This window comes from Terrapene carolina, unplaced genomic scaffold (genome assembly GCF_002925995.2).
Source record: "Terrapene carolina triunguis isolate 2854851 unplaced genomic scaffold, T_m_triunguis-2.0 Scaffold58, whole genome shotgun sequence".
In the NCBI taxonomy this organism is placed as follows: Eukaryota; Metazoa; Chordata; order Testudines; family Emydidae; genus Terrapene; species Terrapene triunguis.
In genome coordinates this window covers 68,289,182-68,311,216 of record NW_020664409.1, presented here as the reverse complement: position 1 = coordinate 68,311,216, position 22,035 = coordinate 68,289,182, and the positions used below count along the sequence as shown (strand labels likewise).

The following is a 22,035-nucleotide window of genomic DNA, read 5'->3' as shown; positions in this document are numbered from 1 at the left end:
GCTTGACTATTTGTTTTTCAAATGTAAAAATAATGAACATACTAAGACAAAAGTTCAGCTATAGGTCAAGGGTATACTTTAAAGAAAATTAATCCTGGGTGAATTACATATTTTAAAAATAATTATGATATACTGAGTAATAATGATAATGTGCTCTCAGGTTTCAAGCTGGAACAAGACAATATGGATTTTATTATTTATATTATCAAATATAAAATGTTGGTAGCCTGGGAAACTGCTTTGTAGAAATACAAGTTATCTGTTGACACACATCATTAAGTTTGAATATTTAAAATGGATATAGCGTGTTGCAGAAGTTAGAAGTTCAAAACTTTTGCATGTATGCACATGCAAACAGACTACAGATCTTCATCTGAGATGTTGCAAGTGCTCAAATTAAACGTTGCATGTGTTTTACCAGTTGTGATTATTTAGCACTTATATGTCAGTAGTGCTCTGAAACTCCAGTTAGACTCAGGCCCCATTTTGCTAGGTGCTGTACAAACCCATAGGAAGACAAAGTCCTTGCCCCAAAGAGCTTAGAATTTAAGCTCCAGATGCTGCAAAGATGTAAAGTCATGATTAACTCTCTGCATTGTGTGCAGTCCTGTTGATTCAGCGTCTGTGGAGAGACCTTAAGGGGGTGGGGCTGGGCACCTGCCTGTGTGTGAACCAGCGAGAGATACTCACTCTCTCTCCCATGCTGTTGGGGTGTCCCCAGCTTGGAGGGCTGTGTGAGGCAGGGTCTGTTGCTGAGGCAGAACAGAAATGTAACAACTAAGCAGGCAGGCTGCTAATGTTCCCATGTCAGTGAATTGTTCCCATTCTTAGTCAATTCCCACAGGAGCCTAAAAAACGTTTAAAAGTTTTAAGGCTCCTTTACATTGCCAGAGTGGTATAAAGGACCCTTATTGTGACAGTAAGGGAATCCTCAGCTAGGAAGATCTATGTGCTTTCTGGCTTTTTTCCTGTGCCAGGGTGGCACAATAGGGTTAGATCACAGCTCAGGATCTATTTTACTTACCCATTTAAAAAAAATGCAGGACAATGATTAGCAAACCTGTATGACTTTCATGTGTGAAAGTCTGAGCAATTTAGAGCGACATTCTACTTCACTTTTATTTTGGTGTTCTGTAATGTAATTTAAATGAAAATCCAGGATTATAACTGGAATGCAGGGTATTAGTTTTCAAGTATTTGTGACTTAATTTTCATGTGTTTAGGAAATGCTGAACAGTTATTATGATTTTTTTTCTGTTAAGGTAGTTTAAATAAATTAACAAAATACGTGACACTGGTGTGATTATATTGCATTATTTTGACAAATAAAATATGCAGAATTTTGCAAAATATTTAATTTGTTGGCACAGAATTCCCCCAGGAGTAATAAGTAAGGATACGACTTCGTCACAGAGGTCAGGGAAGTCATGGATTCTTTGACTTTACTGGACCTCTGTGACTTTGGCTTCAGCTGTCAGCAGTGGGAGCAGAGCCAGGGCTGTGCATCCCCAACCCGCAGCTTTGTCCAGAGCCGGGGCTGTGTGACCCCCCTCGCAGCTGCAGCAAGAACCGGGGCTGTGTGCCCCTGACCCGCAGCTTCAGCGAGGGCTGGTGGGGGCTCTGTGTCCCCTTCCCCACACAGCTTCTGCCAGGGCTGGAGTCAGAGCTGTGCACCCCCGCCTTCTCCCTCTGTGGCTTTAGGTGGGGCTGGAGTCGTGGCTGTGTGCCCCTGCCCTGCAACATTGGCAGGATCTGGAGCCGGAGCTGTGCCCCCCATGGCCGTGGTTCTGTCAGTCCCCCCCATGGGATCCAGGTGTCATTCCTTCCCCCCCACCAGCCCTCCCTCCCTCCCTCCATTATTTTTAGTAAAAGTCACAGACAGGTCAGGGCTTCTGTGAATTTTTGTTTAGTGCCTGCAACCTATCTGTGACTTTTACTAAAAATAAACGTAACAAAATCTTAACCTTATGTACAAGTTTTGAAGGCTCAGGTCAGTAGGCCTGCCCATGTGGTGCTCACTGCAGGACTGGGACCTTAGGCACCAGGTAATGTAAGGTGGTCGGGTGGGTGGAAAGGGATACAGTCACATCTGTACAATTTTACATATATTGCTTTACGTGGATTGTAAGCTCTTTGGGGCAGGGAACTGCCTTTTTGCTCTGTGTCTGTACAGCAGCTAGCACAATGGGGTCCTGATCCATGGCTAACGTTTCTAGGCACTACTGTAGTACAAATAATAAAATAATAATAGATTAAAGCCTTGATCCTGCAATTAGATTCAGGTGATCTTCCTCAGCAACGAAACCCTAGAAATAAATATATTGCTTTACCCAAGCACGATGTTTAGTAAATGGCTTACTAAAAGAGCAAGGCTTTTGTGTTGCTCTAATAAAATATATCATGGCCAATAATGACACATTAATTCAAAGCTGCAGCTGTAATTGGAACTGAATATAGAATTGTAAAGAAAGGACATAGTTGGGTAGATAAGCGTCGCAAATACAGAAACACTGGCCCACCCCTGCTCAGTTCGCTCTAATGGCAGTGTGGGCTGGAGGAATGAGCAGAGCAGAGGGCTAGGAATTAAACCCTGAAAATTTCAGTCCTGGCTCTGCCACTGACTGCTGTTGTATGGGTTTACTGAAGTCACTTCACTTCTCTTCCTCAGTTTCCCATCTGTAAAATGGGAATATTTATTCACCTCGCTTACAGGGATGTTGTGTGAGGATTGTTAAGTTAATGTTTGTAAAGCCCTTTGAACATACAAAACATGTAAGCGTCCTATATTATTCTATCATGCTACATTTTAGCCCACTAGATGACTTCAGTATGGCTAGAATTTGTTACATATACAATCTGTCAATCCTTTGTATCCAGGTAAAATCAGGATGCTAATTAAGCAGCTAGCAAAGGTTCAAATTCACTGGTAAATATGCAAGAAACAGCAGAAGCTTTGATTGGTTAATTATTCTTGATTTTCCTTTTAAATTATGGAAATGATCATTAGAAAAAAATTAAAAATGCTGAAGTACTTTTAAATGCACAGTATATGGCTCTTCTTAGATACATTAAAGTTAATATATCAAGTCACATCAGATCCCTTCAGAATTAGTTCATGCTAGTGCTAACTAAAACACCATGGTAATTATCTACCTCAGTGGTTCCCAAACTTGTTCTGCCACTTGTGCAGGGAAAGCCCCTGGCGGGCCAGGCCAGTTTGTTTACCTGCCTCGTCCGCAGGTTCGGCCGATCGTGGCTCCCAGTGGCCGTGGTTCGCTGCTCCAGGCCAATGGGGGCTGCTGGAAGCGGCGGCCAGTACGTCCCTCGGCCTGCGCCGCTTCCAGCAGCTCCCATTGGCCTGGAGTGGCAAATCGCGGCTACTGGGAGCCACGATCGGCCAAACCTGCGGATGCGACAGGTAAACAAACCATCCCGACCCGCTAGGGGCTTTCCCTGCACAAGCGGCAGAACAAGTTTGGGAACCACTGATCTACCTCATCCACTCGGGGCTAGGCTGTGATACACATGCTGTTACCCCTTTTTACCTGAGCAGTTATCCAAGGATCTTGTGGGTTATTTCCATTAGGAGGAGAAATTGATGATGGAGTCAAGTATTCTTTAATGCAATCCTGTTTATTTACAAACAATATTACCCAAAGTCCTGTTTCCCTGAACACAGTAGGAATCAAACAGCAGGAGACATTTTATTTGCTCACAATTCCAAGCCCCTTACTAGCCAGCACTAAGCCCAAAAGCATGCTCTCTGCTTTTTCTTAGAGTCACGTTACCAGTACTTTCGTGGCTGTGTCTGGTGCTTCCTTGTCTTACATTTATCCCGAATGAAGGGTGAGCAGTTATGCATCCACCAGCTTCAGCAGGGTTTATCCAACTCCCACGATCATAATGACTTACACCACAACTAGTCCCTTCAAAATCAATGAGACTGCCTGTGGAGTCAGGTGTTACTCACTGTGAGTAAAGGTATCACAATCTAGATCTTATTCCCCATAACCGTGGGAAACATGCATATGACAAACAGGGTCTGTTAAGAGGCATTTGTCAGACTATTCCACTCAAAGTGTGATGTTTCTGCATCCAGGGAGAGATTGGCAGAGAGATGTACATCATCAAGCAGGGAGAAGTTCAAGTTCTTGGAGGCCCAGATGGTACAAAAGTCCTGGTTACCCTGAGAGCAGGAGCTGTATTTGGAGAGATAAGGTAATCCAGTAACTGTTTATAATGTTGTTTTATAGAGCTGCTCAAATACTCAACAACAACAAAAATCAACCAACAAATAATTCTTATGAAATTTCCCATCTTTCAACAAGTACTACATCTGATTAATAGTATTTTTCTCCATTTGGCTTTTTCATGTAACAAAGCACACTAGGTGCCACAGGGAAAGTGTGACATTGGGGTTGGAAGCAGGCAAGTCCCCAAAAAGAATGGCTGATTTAATGAGTGATCCACAATATGAAACATGTTCACAATCAGTGAGTTAGGACAGTCCAAGAGAAGATACCTAGTAAGGGGATGAAGGGGTACAAAATAAAATTTAATCTCGACATCAGGGGGAAATTCCCTAGCAGTGAGATCTCTGAGCCTGTGGAATAGTGACTAATGTGTAATGAGCATTTTCAAACTAGACTGGGTAAAGTATTTAGGAATATACTAAGGGAATTCTCCTCACGAGTTTAGAGGGTTTAACACATCCTCCAGCTCCAGTTTCTACGTTTCAGTGTGACCATATTTGTTTTATTGCTTGCACAATATCACTAGGCACGTTTAGGCAGCAGATATTGAAAATCAATTATCCTTTTTACTAGAGAAAAAAAGCTACAATGAAAAACTATTTAGGAGCCTAAACATGGATTTAAAAGCTAGGCACAGAGGTTTGAAAATATAGGCAGTATTTAGTTAAGAGTATATATCCACTTAAGAGTAAAGTATACCAGAAAATATTTTTTTGAATGGTCCTTTTAGAAGGGATAATTCTTCTAAGATTCCAATGTACAATATCCCTATTTTCTAATTAGTTGCAATGCAGATATCTATGAACTCTTCTATGTCACGTTTACTCTTTGGTCAAGCCCAAGACTAGCTGTACCTCCTGTTGAGGTCTGCATGAAGAGTAGTAACAGAATATAGGAGCTGTTGCATGTGATAAAATGGAAATTTGATTTCTTCCAGCTGCCACCCTGTTATTGTTAATCCTCTTGCCGGAAACTTTAATCTGCTTTTAAAAATTGGTAAACAGCTCTGTGCCAAGTTTAAATTTATCCTCTACTTAATTTATCTCTTGTGGTAGTGGAAACATGCCAGTTTATTTAATGATGTGCATACAGTACTTGCCAATGCTCAAATCTGCAAATAGCAAACACCTGATTGGAAGTTTCCCATAGATACAGGGCCCTTTTTATATAAATGGAAAATAAACCTATACCAGCTGTTTCAGAGAAGGATGTCTATTTTTTCAATTGAGTCTTCTTTGTGACAAGATAATGTGAGCAAAGCCGAAAATCAAAATGCTCCATTATGTGTGTGTGTGTGTGTGTTTGTGTGTGTATATATATATATATATATATATACACACACACAGAGAGAGAGAGAGAGAGAGAGAGAGAGAGATGGGAAGCTGACATTTTTCAGAAAGACTTGGGTACTAAAAAACCAAAAAACCAAAACTAGACACACAGTCTAGAAAAACGTGTTCAGGAACGGACATCACTCTTGCTTCTACTGCGGAATTTTTCTTCAGCTGGAAAAATCTAAAATGTCATAGATTCATAGATTCTAGGACTGGAAGGGACCTTGAGAGGTCATTGAGTCCAGTCCCCTGCCCTCATGGCAGGACCAAATACTGTCTAGACCATCCCTGACAGACATTTATCTAACCTACTCTTAAATATCTCCAGAGATGGAGATTCCACAACCTCCCTAGGCAGTTTATTCCAATGTTTAACCACCCTGACAGTTAGGAACTTTTTCCTAATGTCCAACCTAAACCGCCCTTGCTGCAGTTTAAGCCCATTGCTTCTTGTTTTATCCTTAGAGGCTAAGGTGAACAATTTTCTGCCTCCTCCTTATGACACCCTTTTAGATACCTGAAAACTGCTATCATGTCCCCTCTCAGTCTTCTCTTTTCCAAACTAAACAAACCCAATTCTTTCAGCCTTCCTTCATAGGTCATGTTCTCAAGACCTTTAATCATTCTTGTTGCTCTTCTCTGGACCCTCTCCAATTTCTCCACATCTTTCTTGAAATGCGGTGCCCAGAACTGGACACAATACTACAATTGAGGCCTAACCAGCACAGAGTAGAGCGGAAGAATGACTTCTCGTGTCTTGCTCACAACACACCTGAATCATCCCAGAATCATGTTTGCTTTTTTTGCAACAGCATCACACTGTTGACTCATATTTAGCTTGTGGTCCACTATAACCCCTAGATCCCTTTCTGCTGTACTCCTTCCTAGACAGTCTCTTCCCATTCTGTATGTGTGAAACTGATTGTTCCTTCCTAAGTGAAGTACTTTGCATTTGTCTTTGTTAAACTTCATCCTGTTTACCTCAGACCATTTCTCCAATTTGTCCAGATCATTTTGAATTATGACCCTGTGCTCCAAAGCAGTTGCAATCCCTTCCAGTTTGGTATCATCTGCAAACTTAATAAGTGTACTTTCTATGCCAATATCTAAGTCGTTGATGAAGATATTGAACAGAGCCGGTCCCAAAACAGACTCCCGTGGAACCCCACTTGTTATACCTTTCCAGCAGGATTGGGAACCATTAAGAACTACTCTCTGAGAATGGTTATCTAGCCAGTTATGCACCCACCTTACAGTAGCCCCATCTAAGTTGTATTTGCCTAGTTTATCGATAAGAATATCATGCGAGACCATATCAAATGCCTTACTAAAGTCTAGGTATACCACATCCACCGCTTCTCCCTTATCCACAAGACTTGTCATCCTATCAAAGAAAGCTATCAGATTGGTTTGACATGATTTGTTCTTTACAAATCCATGCTGGCTATTCCCTATCACCTTACTACCTTCCAAGTGTTTGCAGATGATTTCCTTAATTACTTGCTCCATTATCTTCCCTGGCACAGAAGTTAAACTAACTGGTCTGTAGTTTCCTGGGTTGTTTTTATTTCCCTTTTTATGGATGGGCACTATATTTGCCCTTTTCCAGTCTTCTGGAATCTCTCCTGTCTCCCATGATTTTCCAAAGATAATAGCTAGAGGCTCAGATGCCTCCTCTATTAGCTCCTTGAGTATTCTAGGATGCATTTCATCAGGCCCTGGTGACTTGCAGGCATCTAACTTTTCTAAGTGATTTTTAACTTTTTTATTTTTTTTTTATTTTATCTTCTAAAACTACCCCCTTCCCATTAGCATTCACTATGTTAGGCATTCCTTCGGACTTCTCGGTGAAGACCAAAACAAAGAAGTCATTAAGCATCTCTGCCATTTCCAAATTTCCTGTTACTGTTTCTCCCTCATCACTGAGCAGTGGGCCTACCCTGTCCTTGGTCTTCCTCTTGCTTCTAATGTATTGATAAAAAGTCTTCTTGTTGCCCTTTATTCCTGTAGCTAGTTTGAGCTCATTTTTTGCCTTTGCCTTTCTAATCTTGCCCCTGCATTCCTGTGTTGTTTGCCTATATTCATCCTTTGTAATCTGTCCTAGTTTCCATTTTTTATAGGACTCCTTTTTATTTTTTAGATCATGCAAGATCTCGTGATTAAGCCAAGGTGGTCTTTTGCCACATTTTCTATCTTTCCTACCCAGCGGAATAGCTTCCTTTTGCGCCCTTAATAGTGTCCCTTTGAAAAACTGCCAACTCTCCTCAGAGCAATAACATCTTCACTCACCTGCCACTAGCTTTTGGATTAGCCAGTTAGACACCAGATGAACACTGATTCATTCCTATACAAGAAATAATTGTTAAGAGTTAAGGAAACCTCTAGACCAGTGGTTCCCAATCTTTAACAACCTGTGAACCTCTTTTACTAAAATGTCAAGTCTCGCAAATCCCCTCCTAAAAATGAATATTTCCAGGGATTTTCTCCTTTACTTGAGCATAAATTATAAAAGCATTGATCTTGGAAATATAAAATTTGTTTTTATGACATGCTTATTACACACTATTTATTATTAATTATTATTTATCATTACCGTATTTTTATTACATTATGAAAATGGCAACACTCTTCCAAGATCTCACTTTCGTAGCTTGTATCTCTTTGAATAAGCCTGTTATAACACAAGGCTCCTATGTTTCATCCAGGAGTATCAGATGTGAAACAGCATGAAGATATTTAAGAAGCCAACTCAAAGAGTTCCTCGTACATAAGCTTTCAGGTCTCGAATTCAGGCAAACAACGGACGTTACAAGAAAGCTTAAACTTGTTCTTCATAATAATTTTAAAAACAATACTAGCTGCCTATTTAATTTTAAAAACAGCCAAAAATATCCACCTCCCTTTCCATTTTTTATAAGGAGTTTTGAAGTTTAAATCTCCTCAGTGTGATAGATATGCTTGCTTAGCTCTTGGAAGTCCAGGGGCTCTGGGCTACTGGCCCCATGCTGTCCAGAGTCCCTAGGGACAGTTCTGTCCACCATTAGGGAATTTTTTCCCGAGAACCCCCTGTAACATTTTGTGAACCCCCAGGGTTCATGAACCCAAGTTTGGGAACCACTGCTCTAGACCTATCTAGTCCTGCTGTAACTCAGTGAAGTTACACCAGGGAAGTATTTGGCCAGTTAAATTTGTCTACTAACTTGGGGTGCTTTTCCAACTTTTGAACCAATAAAGATGTCTTGAGCAAGCGGATGTTTCCCCTGGAGGCAAATACAATGACTAAGGTAATTTTCCCAGCAAATATTTACTCTTTCTGAAATGATCATTTATGGTAGATGAAATCCCCACCACTATACTCCTGGAGACAGCAGACGATCCTTAGAGGAATATGAATACAGGCATGAGGTACTCTCGCCTTAAACAGCAGGCAGTGGGTGGGCCTGAGAAGGAGGAAATTCTCAGCAGCTGGCAGATGTTCCTAAATTTGGAGGAAAGCAAACAGCTGAACCACTCAGTGCATCACTGGGGAATCATCATCATCCGTGTGGCAGCGTGTTAGAAATAATGGGTTTATACAGGGCCCTCTGTCAAGGTGCTCTGAGTGCTTTACAGCAGGAAAAATAAAATACCTTCCTTCATGGAGCTGATCAACTGAAATGCTGTTATTGCACAGCAATTGTGTTTACCTATTTGTCTGGCTATTCACAACACTCTTATCACCATGGTATCAGAGTGCCTTGCTCACCTTGTGATCTCTGCCTCAGGACTTGTTTGCAGAAACATATCAACCCTTCCCCTTCTCGTTAACTTGTTTAATAAAATGGTATACAAGATACCTGCTGTTTATTCATATTTTTGTTCAAATTGCATATAAATTATCTTTTAAAAAAATCTCTCACTGGGAAGAAAAAATAGTTACTGAAGGAAACCAAACATTCCGGTTCATTTTGAGGCTCTAGAAACTTTTAAAATGTGTCCATGTTTTTGCTGAACTGTACCATAGAGCCCTATTTAAGTCTTGTATTCAAATTGGTCCTTTTACTGCCTGTTTCATTTGTAAGAAAACTAGGGACGGAGACTGGAAGCTGTCTTCAATTTAATGTTTCACTACAATGGCAATATAACTTTTGGGGGTGGCTGGCAGAAACTTTTAGAGGTACAAATGGGAAATAGGCACCCAATGCCCATTGACTTTCAAGAGGAGTTAGGTGCATAATTGTCCTTTGTCTCCGAAAATTTCCCCCTTCATGATGATGGTATTAAAATCCACAATGTGCTACGTACTTCCCATACATAGAAAGACAGACCCTTCCCCAAAGAACTTCCAGTCTAAAAAGTGGGGGGAGACGAACAAATATACAATGATTTTTTAAACTACAGATAAGTATCCTCAATTGCCCTGTACCTCGCTGATATCAGGTGGGTAATATCTCATAGGTCATCAGCATCATGTTCCTATTACACCTTTGGCGTTTAGGGCAGTGACAAAGCTCCTCCACTTCTGTCTGTTTCTGGCAAGTCTTTCAATGGTTCCCCAGCTGTGCTCCAGGTTTTTCAGCTTGGCTTCCACAGCTCTTTGCCATGTTGTTTTCGGGTGGCCTCGTTTTCACTTGCCTTCAGGTGTCTATCTTATTGCTACTCCGGTGATGGAATCAGTTTCTATCCAAAGCACATGACTGATCCATCTCCAACGCCTCCTGGCAATGATGGTGCTCAGATCCTCTTGGCTGCACTGTGTCATTGTCAATAGATCTTGGTTTGAGATTGTTCTGTGCCAAAAGATACGGATGATTTTTCTGAGGCAGGTTGTATGGAATGAAGGCACTTTCATACTTTCTCATTCCCCAACATTCTGCACTATAAAGTAGTGTTGAAAGTATGCAGCTCTGATAAATCATCAAAATACACCACCAAAACCAAACTCAAGATTTATCAGAGCTGCGTACTTTCAACACTACTTTCTCATAGGTGCCGACTTCCCCTCTTTCCCGTGGGTGCTTGACCTCCCCCCCCCGCCCCAGGTTCTGCCCCCACTCCACCTCTTTCATGAGGCCCTACCCTTGCCCCACCTCTTCCCACCCCTTCCCTGCCCCCATTCCAAACCCTTCCCCAAATCCCCGCCCTGGCCCCGCCTCTTTCCTGCCTCATCCCCTGAGCGTGCCACATTCCTTCCCCCCCTCCCCGGAGCGTGCTAACACTGCTAAACAGCTCTTTGGCGGCGGCCGGGCAGGACACACTGGGAGGCAGGTGGAGAAGAGGGGACCTGTCGTGCTCAGGGGGGAGGAGGAGGTGAGGCACGGGGTGAGGGGAGCTTGGCTGCCAGTAGGTGCAGAGCACCCACTAATTTTTCCCCTTGGAAAAATCAGTAGATGTGGGATTTAGAGGAGGAGAAGGTAGTAGTGGCCTTACAGATTACTTCAGTGGGAGAAGAGCAGCATAGAAATAAGCAGACACATATTTGTAGGGTAGGTGAAATAATTAGACAAAATGATTCCAATAAATCCTAGCCCTTTCTCTGCTTTTAAATAGAAATTAGGAATAATGTATTTAAATGTAAATGAAAACTGTGATGCAATATAAAAAGTAATCTAATCTAAAGACAGTCTAAGCATTACAGGCTAAATCCTGCACAGAACAATAGCAGAAGCAAATTAAGGAGTCCAGGCAAACGTGATCCTGCAATAGTGGGAGCCTTGTTGCACAGCCATCCAGTTACTCCGTCCGAGTAGCAGGGGTTATTCCAAGAAGGGAGAGCATAGCTAAGGACCTCATTGTCACAAGGAAGATCATGCATTAAGCTATATCAGCTCACACACTCATTTACTGCCTATGCTCTCTCCATTTCTTATCCTGTGCATGTCAGTAAGGGAGTGGGTGGGCAGAAGAGTTAGTCAAAAAAGTGTCCAGTGGACCAGTTTTCCATCAGAAAATGCTGCTTTAACAAAATCAAAAAGTGTCCAGGAATAGATCAATTTCATTGAAATTTTCAATGAAAAAATATCTAAATGTTTCATTTCACCTTTATTGTTTTGGCTTTTATATTATTTATAACATAAAACCCCAAACGTTTCAACCTTAACAAAACGTTTTGATATGGTCAGAATGAAATATTTCATTGCACCACACATTCCGAGATTGATTTGTTGACCAAATTCAGGACTATCTCAAATCTCAGCACATCTCATGGGATGGAAATTCTGTTTTTCAACCAGCTTCAGCATGCAGGGTGCTGGCGGACTTCCTGCTCAGTGTTGAGAACTAGGCCTCCCACCTTTCTTGGGCCTCTCTGTCACTCTACGTGCACTTGTGCTAGAGTGCAACTATGCTGCTGGGCAACACAACAGCAGTTTCAGGATCAATCTGATATCTTATTCCCAGGAAGGGTAACACTGTATGATGGTCAATGATAAGAGGCAAATTGAGAAACGGGGAGGCACAAGGATGGCAATTTGAAGCTTCTAAACCCTTATAAAAATTGCTACGTGTCCAAAATACAACATCTCACATTAATGACATTACAGCATTTTGGGGTGATTACTGTGGAAGAGCAGATTTTCTTTGTAAGGAAAGTAAAGCAGAAAAGATAAGCTCCCCATTAGGGAGCATTGGAAGTTAGAGCATCTAAAGCGGTGTAAGGCAAGTTGCATCATTTAAAAAAGCTCAGTTAACCCAACACTACGATAACTCTTGGTCCACTAGCTAAAAGGGGCCCCGTCATGCCCTCTGTGCTCCCATCCCTAAGCAAAGCTGAATTTGTCTGAGCAAGGACTGTCTAACCAAGCCATATATACTTATTTAGAAAATTCGCTGCACATCAGGATCTGGTTTCCCATGCTTGCGAATAGACAAGCTGATTTCTTCAACCCTAGTTTGCATCATTACAGAGCCCCCTGCTTGGGAAATGTCAGAATGATGGTTCCAGCCGAGTTAGTGCTGTGCACAGAACAGCGATACAAAAACTCAGACAGTGATTTCAGAACTGCCATGGAAATGTATTTGATATCCATTTGTAGTTAGTAAATACATGTTTATCTATCTATCTGAGACCTCATACAGAACCACTGCATTTTTCCTTTACAGGAAAAGACCGGGAAGTACTAGATTCTAATTTGAAGTCAGATACTGGCTGACTGTGTGACCTTGACACAAGTCACCTTACCTCCTGCAACCTCTCTCCTGCTAGCAGAGCTGGGAGATTGAAACTGGCACTAAAACGGTGTCTCCTCAATGAGCTGTTGCAGCGTTAGTTACTTTGCCTCTTATTTAATGGAAAGTACTGAGCTCCACTGCTCACAAGCACTAGATACAAGCGAGGTATTTTTGTTTATTTAAATGTTTTCATGATTTTTCTGTGGTATAGAGAGGGAGGGCTGTTGCAAGCAACTCAGCTAAGGAGCAAAGATTTTTTTTACTGCTTCTTTGCTCTTTCAAAGGTCATTACCCTCCCTATCCATCTGTGATGATTTGGGGTGCTGTCTGTACCACTTCTGAATAGTGGATTTTTTTTTTTAAATTGTACCATGAAATTACTGTGAAACAGAAAGCCTGTATGTATGTGACTCCACCATGAATTAGCACGGTTGTGTCACATCTCTGCCAGGATGGATACAATGGTGGGTGATCAGTACTCAACAATTGTCTATTCAGAGTAAAACACCTTGGGACAATGGGTTTGCTCTAACTGGGAGAAGAAACTTCCTCCTCTGGCTGAAGGGAGGCAGGTCTGGGAGTGGAAAGTTACCAAAGGGCAGAATAGAAGAAGCAGATGACCATAGCAGGAGTCTGTAAAGGGACTCCTGGGGGGAACTGGAGGAGAGAGCCATTTTACACTGCATTACGATGAAGGAAGCTGCCACAGGGACAGGGAAGGCAAGGAGGGGGAGGAGTCTGCCTGCCTGACGGAACACAACAGTGAGTCCTGTGGCACCTTTAAGACTAACGGATGTATTGGAGCATAAGCTTTCGTGGGTGAATGCCCACTTCGTCGGATGCATGTAATGGAAATTTCCAGGGGCAGGTATAAATATGCTGGCAAGAATCAGTCTGGAGATAACGAGGTTAGTTCAATCAGGGAGGGTGAGGTCCTCTGCTAGCAGTTGAAGTGTGAACACCAAGGGAGGAGAAACTGCTTCTGTAGTTGGCTAGCCATTCACAGTCTTTGTTTAATCCTGATCTGATGGTGTCAAATTTGCAAATGAACTGGAGCTCAGCAGTTTCTCTTTGGAGTCTGGTCCTGAAGTTTTTTGCTGTAAGATGGCTACCTTTACATCTGCTATTGTGTGGCCAGGGAGGTTGAAGTGTTCTCCTACAGGTTTTTGTATATTGCCATTCCTGATATCTGACTTGTGTCCATTTATCCTTTTACGTAGTGACTGTCCAGTTTGGCCAATGTACATAGCAGAGGGGCATTGCTGGCACATGATGGCATATATAACATTGGTGGACGTGCAGGTGAATGAACCGGTGATGTTGTAGCTGATCTGGTTAGGTCCTGTGATGGTGTTGTTGGTGTAGATATGTGGGCAGAGTTGGCATCGAGGTTTGTTGCATGGATTGGTTCCTGAGTTAGAGTTGTTATGGTGCGGTGCGTGGTTGCTGGTGAGAATATGCTTAAGGTTGGCAGGTTGTCTGTGGGCGAGGACTGGCCTGCCTCCCAAGGTCTGTGAAAGCGAAGGATCATTGTCCAGGATGGGTTGTAGATCACTGATGATGCGTTGGAGAGGTTTAAGCTGAGGACTGTAGGTGATGGCCAGTGGAGTTCTGTTGGTTTCTTTCTTGGGCTTGTCTTGTAGCAGGAGGCTTCTGGGTACATGTCTGGCTCTGTTGATTTGTTTCCTTATTTCCTTGTGCGGGTATCGTAGTTTTGAGAATGCTTGGTGAAGATGTTGTAGGTGTTGGTCTCTGTCTGAGGGGCTGGAGCAGATGCGGTTGTACCTCAGTGCTTGGCTGTAGACGATGGATCGTGTGGTGTGTCCAGGGTGGAAGCTGGAGGCATGAAGGTAGGCATAGCGGTCAGTGGGTTTTCGGTATAGGGTGGTGTTAACGTGGCCATCACTTATTTGTACTATGGTGTCTAGGAAGTGGACCTCCCATGTAGATTGGTCCAGGCTGAGGTTGATGGTGGGGTGGAAACTGTTGAAATTGTGGAATTCTTCCAGAGTCTCCTTCCCATGGGTCCAGATGATGAAGATGTCGTCAATGTAGCGTAGGTAGAGGAGGGGCGTGAGTGGACGAGAGCTGAGGAAGCATTGTTCCTGGTCAGCCATAAAAATGTTGATCCTCCAAGGATTCCCAAGAGAAGGGTGAGCTAGTGTGGGACATTGTGTTTAGGATGTGTACTGACATCTTTGACTAAGGGTCATTGGCATACTGGCTTGGGACAGAGCAGCAGATGTGATATATCTTAATTTTAGTAAGGCTTTTGACACTGTCCCACGACATCCTCATAAGCAAACTAAGGAAATGTGATCTAGGTGAAATTACTATAAGGGGGGTGCACAACTGGTTAAAAATCTACTTTTAGAGCAGTTATCTAAGGGTCGTGTCAACCAGTGGTGGGGGAGAGGCAAATCAACAAGACGAGTGCAAAGTACCACATTACGCTGGAAAAATCAAATGCACAACTACAAAATGAGGAATAACTGGCTAGGCGATAGTACTGCTGAAAAGGATCTGGGTTTATAGTGGATCACAAATCCAGTGAGTCAAAAATGTGATGCAGTTGCAAAAAAACAGGGGGAAGGCTAATATTCTGGGGTTAATCTGCAGCAAGAGAGGTTTAGGTTAGATATTAGGAGAAAGTTTCTAACTATAAGGGCAGTTAAGCTCTGGAATAGGCTTGCAAGTGAGGTTGTGGCTCCCCATCATTGGAGGTTTTTAAGAACAGGTTGGACAAACACCTGTCAGGAATGGTTTAGGTTTGCATGGTCCTGCCTCAGTGCAAGGAGCTGGACTTCATGACTTCTAGAGGTCCCTTCCAGTCTTTCCTTTCTAAGGCCATGTCTACACTTACCGGAGATTGACGCTGCTGTGTGGAATGAGAAGAGTAAGGTAAGTTGATGGGAGAGTGTCTCCTGTCGATGTAGCGCAGTGTAGACACCGTGGTAAGTCAACCTCAGCTACGTCGACTCCAGTGACGTTATTCACGTAGCTGGAGTAGCACAACGTTGGTTGACTTACCACAATAGGGTAGACAAGGCCTCAGATTACAGATCATTTAGAAAACTATGTACTTTGTCTGTTAAGTAAAGAGCAGTGGTGCTACAGTTGGTGCAAAGCCAGTCTACCAGTATGTGTTAAGCATCCACAAATACCATGTTGCCCCTGAGAGAGTTAAACTGTGACCAGCAGCTTCACACCCCTTGGGTGGTATGCTGGGAGTGGTGTGTTAAAGTACCAAGGAGTCTGAAGGGTCAGCACCACACAGAGTTTCACCACTCAGAGGGGAGTGCTAGGTAGAAGGTCTGTACTCTGTGTGCATAGGGGCCCCAAGATTGGGGCAATGGTGCCGTTCAGGCTCCAGAAGCTAATGGCATCCCAAGGGAAGCAGAGCATAGACTTGGACTCCACTCACAGCAGTCTTAGTGGGTGGCCAAGAAGGGGCAGTCACTAAGATCTGTGACACCATCTCCTTATACACCCCCTTTCCTTATTGTTAAACCTTTCCCTTTCCAGTGCCAGGTGTGTTTTCATCTGCTCGCGGACTTATCACTGTGCATCCCATCACACCAGCTTTCACAACATTTAGGGTACATCTATGCTACAATAAAAGACATGCAGCACAGCAACAGCTAGCCTGGGTCAGTTGACTTGGACTCACGGGCCTAAAAAGAGCAGTGTCGATGTTTGGGCTCAGGCTGGAGCCTGGGCTCTGAAACTCCATGAGGGGGAGAGGGTCTCAGAGCCTGGGCCCTAGCCTGAGCCCAAACATCAACACTAATTTTTAGCCCTGCGGCCCAGGCCCTGTGAGCCTGAATCAATTGACCCGGGTTCTGAGACTCAGTGCAGAGGGGTTTTATTGCAGTGGACACGTACCATCATCAGGGCATTATTTGCTTAAAATAAAATCAGAGCATTTTGAGTTCCTAATGCAGTTAGGCATCAGAGTTTTGAGTGTCAGGATTTTAAAATGTACAGATTTGGTGTGTTAAGACTATGCCCTGCCAGCCAAGCTTGATCCAGTCTCACTGTTAGCCTAGAACAATGAACACACATGCTTTCCTCCTTCCTAGCTGTATACTCCAAGGATGAACTCCTGGCCTCACTGAGGTCAATGGCAAAACTCACATTGACTTCAATAGGACCAGGATTTCAAACAAAGTCTCAAACTGCCCACACATGAGTAAACAGAGCTTGATCCAGGCTACAAACATTTGTTCTTTGCCTACGATTAAAACAACAAAACAAATGGTAGTGGCCTTGGACAAACATGTAGGGAGTGTTCACTTAGTCTTTATAAAACGTTTTAAGTAACTGGGTTAATTGACAAGCAATGGAGGTACAAAAGTCTAGTGCAGATGGTACCCTTTCATACTCATGATAGGAGATTTTCAGCATTCATATCAAGACATGGAATACGCTGTATTGTGTCGCTTACTTAGATCGTTGCCCTGGATGGGACAGTGAAGTGAAGTCTGTTGAATCCAAGATCAACAGTTCAGATTTGTATTTGTACAGGTGTCTAAACTTTTACTTGTGTACCATACTCCTCATGCCAGACTGCTGTTTGTGAAGCTAATCTCTTTCATCACTTTGAAAACAAACTCCCCTCACCTTCAGACAGGCAATTTACAAGCTGTCAGGCAGAGACCTTCTATATACATACCACTCAACTTGCCAGGGTCCAGGTGTGGGATGCAATGTGTGACAGACTCACAATCAGGGTCACAAAATAGTGATTCATGCAGTAATGCTGCAGGAGTCATTCATTTAGAGCAAATATTTTTTTCTATAATGTCAGTGCCATGCTTCTTTATTTCTGATGTCACTAGTTTCCAACCAGAATAGTGAGGGAATGCCAAATTTATGTAGAACGTAGGGAACTTTTAGAAATGAGTGACAGCCTTGAAGTGAGGCTCATCTGAGAGGCATGTTTTTATCCAGCAAGATTTCTCACATTCCTAGTACAGTAAAAGCTGTGTTATCCAGCACTGTATCAACCAGAAAGCTCTATTAACCGGCATTTCTGATATCTCCCACTACAAATCTTCAGTCTAGTAACTGGGACTTGTATACTGCCCAGGAGGTTATGCAATTGCACATTCTGCACTCTACTTTTATGCAAAAGAGGCAGAAGACAAGTAAGCAAGCGGATATCAGGGATTTATTCAAAAAAGCATTTTCCAGGGTGTGTCATAGGGTCGTTACAAATTCAGCCCAATCTCCTACACCTTCTACATCTACAGTGATAATTGATGTTGATAATGATGACCATGAGCCACTACAAGATCCTGAAGTGCCTTCTGATTCATCAAAGAAAGATTCAATTATGTTCAGTATAGTTTTAGTGTTAAGTATAGAGAAGCATTGAAGTACCTCAGGTAACGGTGGGGTAAATGTGAACTTTTTAATGATCGCTGAATTAAATGAAGAAAACACCAAACACCTGGAAAGAGACTCATAACATATGCAAGTTCTAACCCTACCTTCTTGTATTGTTTTTCCATTGCAGCCTATTAGCGGCAAGTGGAGGAAATCGGCGGACCGCTAACGTGGTAGCACATGGATTTGCCAATCTCTTTATTCTAGACAAGAAGACTCTCAATGAAATCTTGGTGCATTATCCAGACTCGGAAAAGCTCCTGATGAAGAAGGCTAAGTATGGCCCCTGCAGTATTGGTTTAGATACAGAATTAAGAATTTTGATTGATAGATAATTACATTTGTTTCTTAGAAAAACTAGTTCTTGGTGCTTGTTGTGGAATTATCATGGTAACTTTTGGTAGATTTCATGATGTCATGGCAGGGATGGCAGTAGTCAGGGAAGGGTGGTAAAGATAAAGTTATGAACCAAGTCTCAACTCTCCTTTCCATAAAGGATGACAAACACATAAGTGTTTAGAAGCAAACAGGACCCCTCAGGTGCCCAACCAGTTCCTCACCTTGGCCTGCATTTCCTGTGCAGGAATACTGCAAAATAGTGCTCAGCTTAGGACCACATTTTCAACAGTGCAGTTGTGCGGATACAATGGAGCCTGTAGGCACATACTTTTCTGTATCCACAAGTTGATGGACTATAGGAGCTTGAGGTCCCTTCCTACCTTTCTATGATTTCAAAGAGCCCTAAGGCTGTACACATGCAGGTTTTAAATTAGGCCTAACAGAAGCATGTCCAAGGTCTATGTATACACAGAGTTTAGCTGGGTGTGGTCAGTGCACAGATTTGTATGTATCAACTTCCTTTTCTCCCCACTTTGGCTGTATCTCTATAGATCCCCTCTTTGCCCCGGTCCTGTTTAGACCTGTGATCAGCTAACGTGTCACTCGGCCACTCTCAGCGCTGCTGGAATATACTATAAATAATGATCTGAACCTCTGTTTTAAATCAATACAACTTAGTTACTCAAATTAAAAACTCCAACTATGAACAAAAAACAGGAAAACAAGTCTCTCCAAAAGACTTAAAAAAATAGGTCAAACAATGTAGCACTGGTAAAACGGTTAATATTTATACTATGCTTAACCCACTAACTTTGTGTGGTTGATTGTGGCTTGAGGTTTGTGTCAAGCACTAAAACAGCTGGAGAAGCTTCTCCCAGCTTTCTGAACGTTGCAAGTGAAAACAGAAGCATATTAGTGATTTTTTTCAGATTACAGTGAAGACACCAATTTACAGTTGCATTCACTACAATAAGCTCCCTCCAACATTCAGATAAATGAGAATTCCCATTCACCCTGCCATGGTGCATCAGCGCCACCACTGTCCCACTCCTCAATCCCTATCCCCAGAACTTCAAGGTGCAACACTGGGAAGTGGTGACAGCAGCATAGGTCATATTGAATTTTGGGGTAAAAAATTCAGTAAAGCTGTGCACAGAGAGGTTTGTCCACAAGCTGTGTAATCCTTGAACAGAAATAAAAGCATGCTAATCTGCTTCTTGATGCTGCTCGTACCTGCTGTCCTGTATTTCTAGTCTATATCTGCATAGTTTATTGTCACAAGTAAGTTCGTGCTCTTGTTCGTGCCTGCAAAACCAAAACAGTTTTGGAAGAGTGGGGTCCAGCCTAGTTTGCCATGCGCATCATCAACAAAACTACCCATAAAAATGTGATTCCATTATCTTTGTTGGTGGTAATCAGGCATAGCACAGAATGGGAAGTCCATGGGTTGTTTTCCAGATGTCACATTGTATGAGCAGCGCTGGCCATTAGAAAGCTTTCGGTTCTATATAGTGATTTACTGAACGAGTCTGACAGAGAGATACACCAACCTGCCAACTTTCTGAGTCTAAGCACCAAACAGTGATTCACACTGCAGGTCACTTCAGCGCACTATCACTTCTATTCATTTCAGTGCAAAATCCACTAGCAGAGGGAATGTTCAATGTGCAAAGACCCATCTGCAGTGCAGCCAGAGAGGATAATTTTGCCCCACATGCACATCCCGTGGCAGTAATGGAGTATGCTCTCTTTTACGCTGGTTTCTGACCTTACCCTATACAATCCTCCTTTGATGTGACCTTGTTTGAAGCATGCATTTGTTTTACCTGCATCCTGCAGAGGAAGAAATAGATTTCAAAATACAAACAGCAGCAGTTTGCCATAGATCCATACTCTGGTGAATGGTACCTTCTTGCCCTTTTTCTTTTCCACTAAGTTTGGAATGAAAACTGACACTGAAAAAAGTTACAAGGGTTTCATGCTTAGATTTGGAGTTTTAGTAATATCTTAGCATCAGACTTGTCAGTTCTCATTGTGGTGTGTTATCTTCCATCTTATCTACAGGGTGCTGCTCAAGGAGAAGGGTAAGCCCGCTGAAGGGCCACAAGTGCAAACAAAAGGCTTGTCCAGTCTCTTTGCAACAAAACCAGAAACTCCCAAACTATTCAAAGCAATGTTTGGAAGGACAGGAAAAGGAGGCCTAGCTATGCTGCTCAAGATGAAGAGACAGCAAGCTGTTCAGGTAACCCACAACAAATACAAAAGACTGTTCAGAATGCTCAAGGGATAAGCAGGGGAAAAACCCAAGAGAGGAACTTACCAGGTTTGAGCAAACATATTGCATGAAATCCTGGCCCTACTGAAAGGACAAAATTCCTACTTACTTCAACAGGGCAAGATGTAACCCATAGTGCCTAATCTCAAACATCATGGGTTCAGATGTTTGACTCAAACGTTATTGGATTCCTGTTCTGTCTAGGACAGAGTGGGCAAAAGCAAAAAGGCAGCAGAGAGAAAAAGGGTCAAGGGAAATGGGAGCAAGAACTGCTTTTATATGGGCCTTGGGGGGGGGGGGAACTGAGCCATTTCCCCCCCCTAACAAAACCATGATGCCCCTTGAAAGCATTATCCTACCACCAGCAACAGAATCCAGCTGATGGCAAAGCACTGCTTAACTTATTGGCTATTCAAACTCCCACCCTTTCCCTACTGCTTTGCAAATCATGGAGACAAATTTAAGATTAACACATTTAGCCAAAACTGAGTAAATCCAAACAACTTCTATACATAATAGTCAAATTTATGAGCAAGTAGCAAGCCATTAAATGTGTAGGAATTACTTTATTACAATAGCTTACTTTAGGGAATATGCAAATTGATAATAATCCTGGTCTGTTCTACTTATCCACTAGTAGGTGGCAGTAGTAAATTCTGTCTCCATTCCAATATTCATACCCATACCTTATGACTCCACACTCTGAGTAGAATAGGGGTTCTTGGATTTTGTCTGAAGCACTAAGAAATGTTTAACTTTTCGTTACAGGAAAAAACTGAAGAAAAGAAACCTGAGCCAGAGGAAAAGAAACCTGAGCGAGCACCAGAACCCACAGCCCCACCTAAACCATCTGTGCAAATGGAAGAGCCAGGTGAAAATTTTCAACCTCCACCTAAACCGGTTCTGCTCAGAGGAACCACTAACAAGTCCCTTATCATCAGCATGGCTCCTTCCCCCATAGCAGAAGGAGGAGAGGTTCTAACTGTTGAGGTCAAAGAAAAGAGACAGGAGTAGATGGTGGACTGAGTTGTGGTCATACCTAGAATCTTTCTGAGGGGAGAGAGGGCACGGTGTGGCTTTGCATCAGAGTGCAGAACTATTCTCTTCCCTCATCCCAGGGAGAGGATGTACTTGGTCTCCAGACCTTGACTGTAGAGTATAACATTTTGTGTAGCAAAGTAATTAGAGCACAGATTGCACCCTTAGGCCTATTTATTTCTTGCTTCCTCTATTCTCTCACTCATCTCTTACTCCTCGCTCCTACTTCTCCTTATCCCTCTCCTCCTAGTTCTCT

The 22,035-nt window shown here is 42.7% G+C and overlaps 1 protein-coding gene across 1 annotated transcript in view; it reads left to right on the top strand.

Annotated features, from left to right (window-relative positions):
• CNGB3 (cyclic nucleotide gated channel subunit beta 3) overlaps window positions 1–21,755 on the top strand; it is a 116,703-nt gene extending 94,948 nt beyond the window's left edge. The window contains exons 15-18 of the mRNA XM_029913349.1: window positions 4,100–4,218; window positions 18,258–18,404; window positions 20,531–20,708; window positions 21,510–21,755. Of these exons, the coding sequence (XP_029769209.1) occupies window positions 4,100–4,218; window positions 18,258–18,404; window positions 20,531–20,708; window positions 21,510–21,755 (690 nt within the window). The remainder of the gene's footprint in view (window positions 1–4,099; window positions 4,219–18,257; window positions 18,405–20,530; window positions 20,709–21,509) is intronic.
• Window positions 21,756–22,035: the final 280 nt, after the last annotated feature.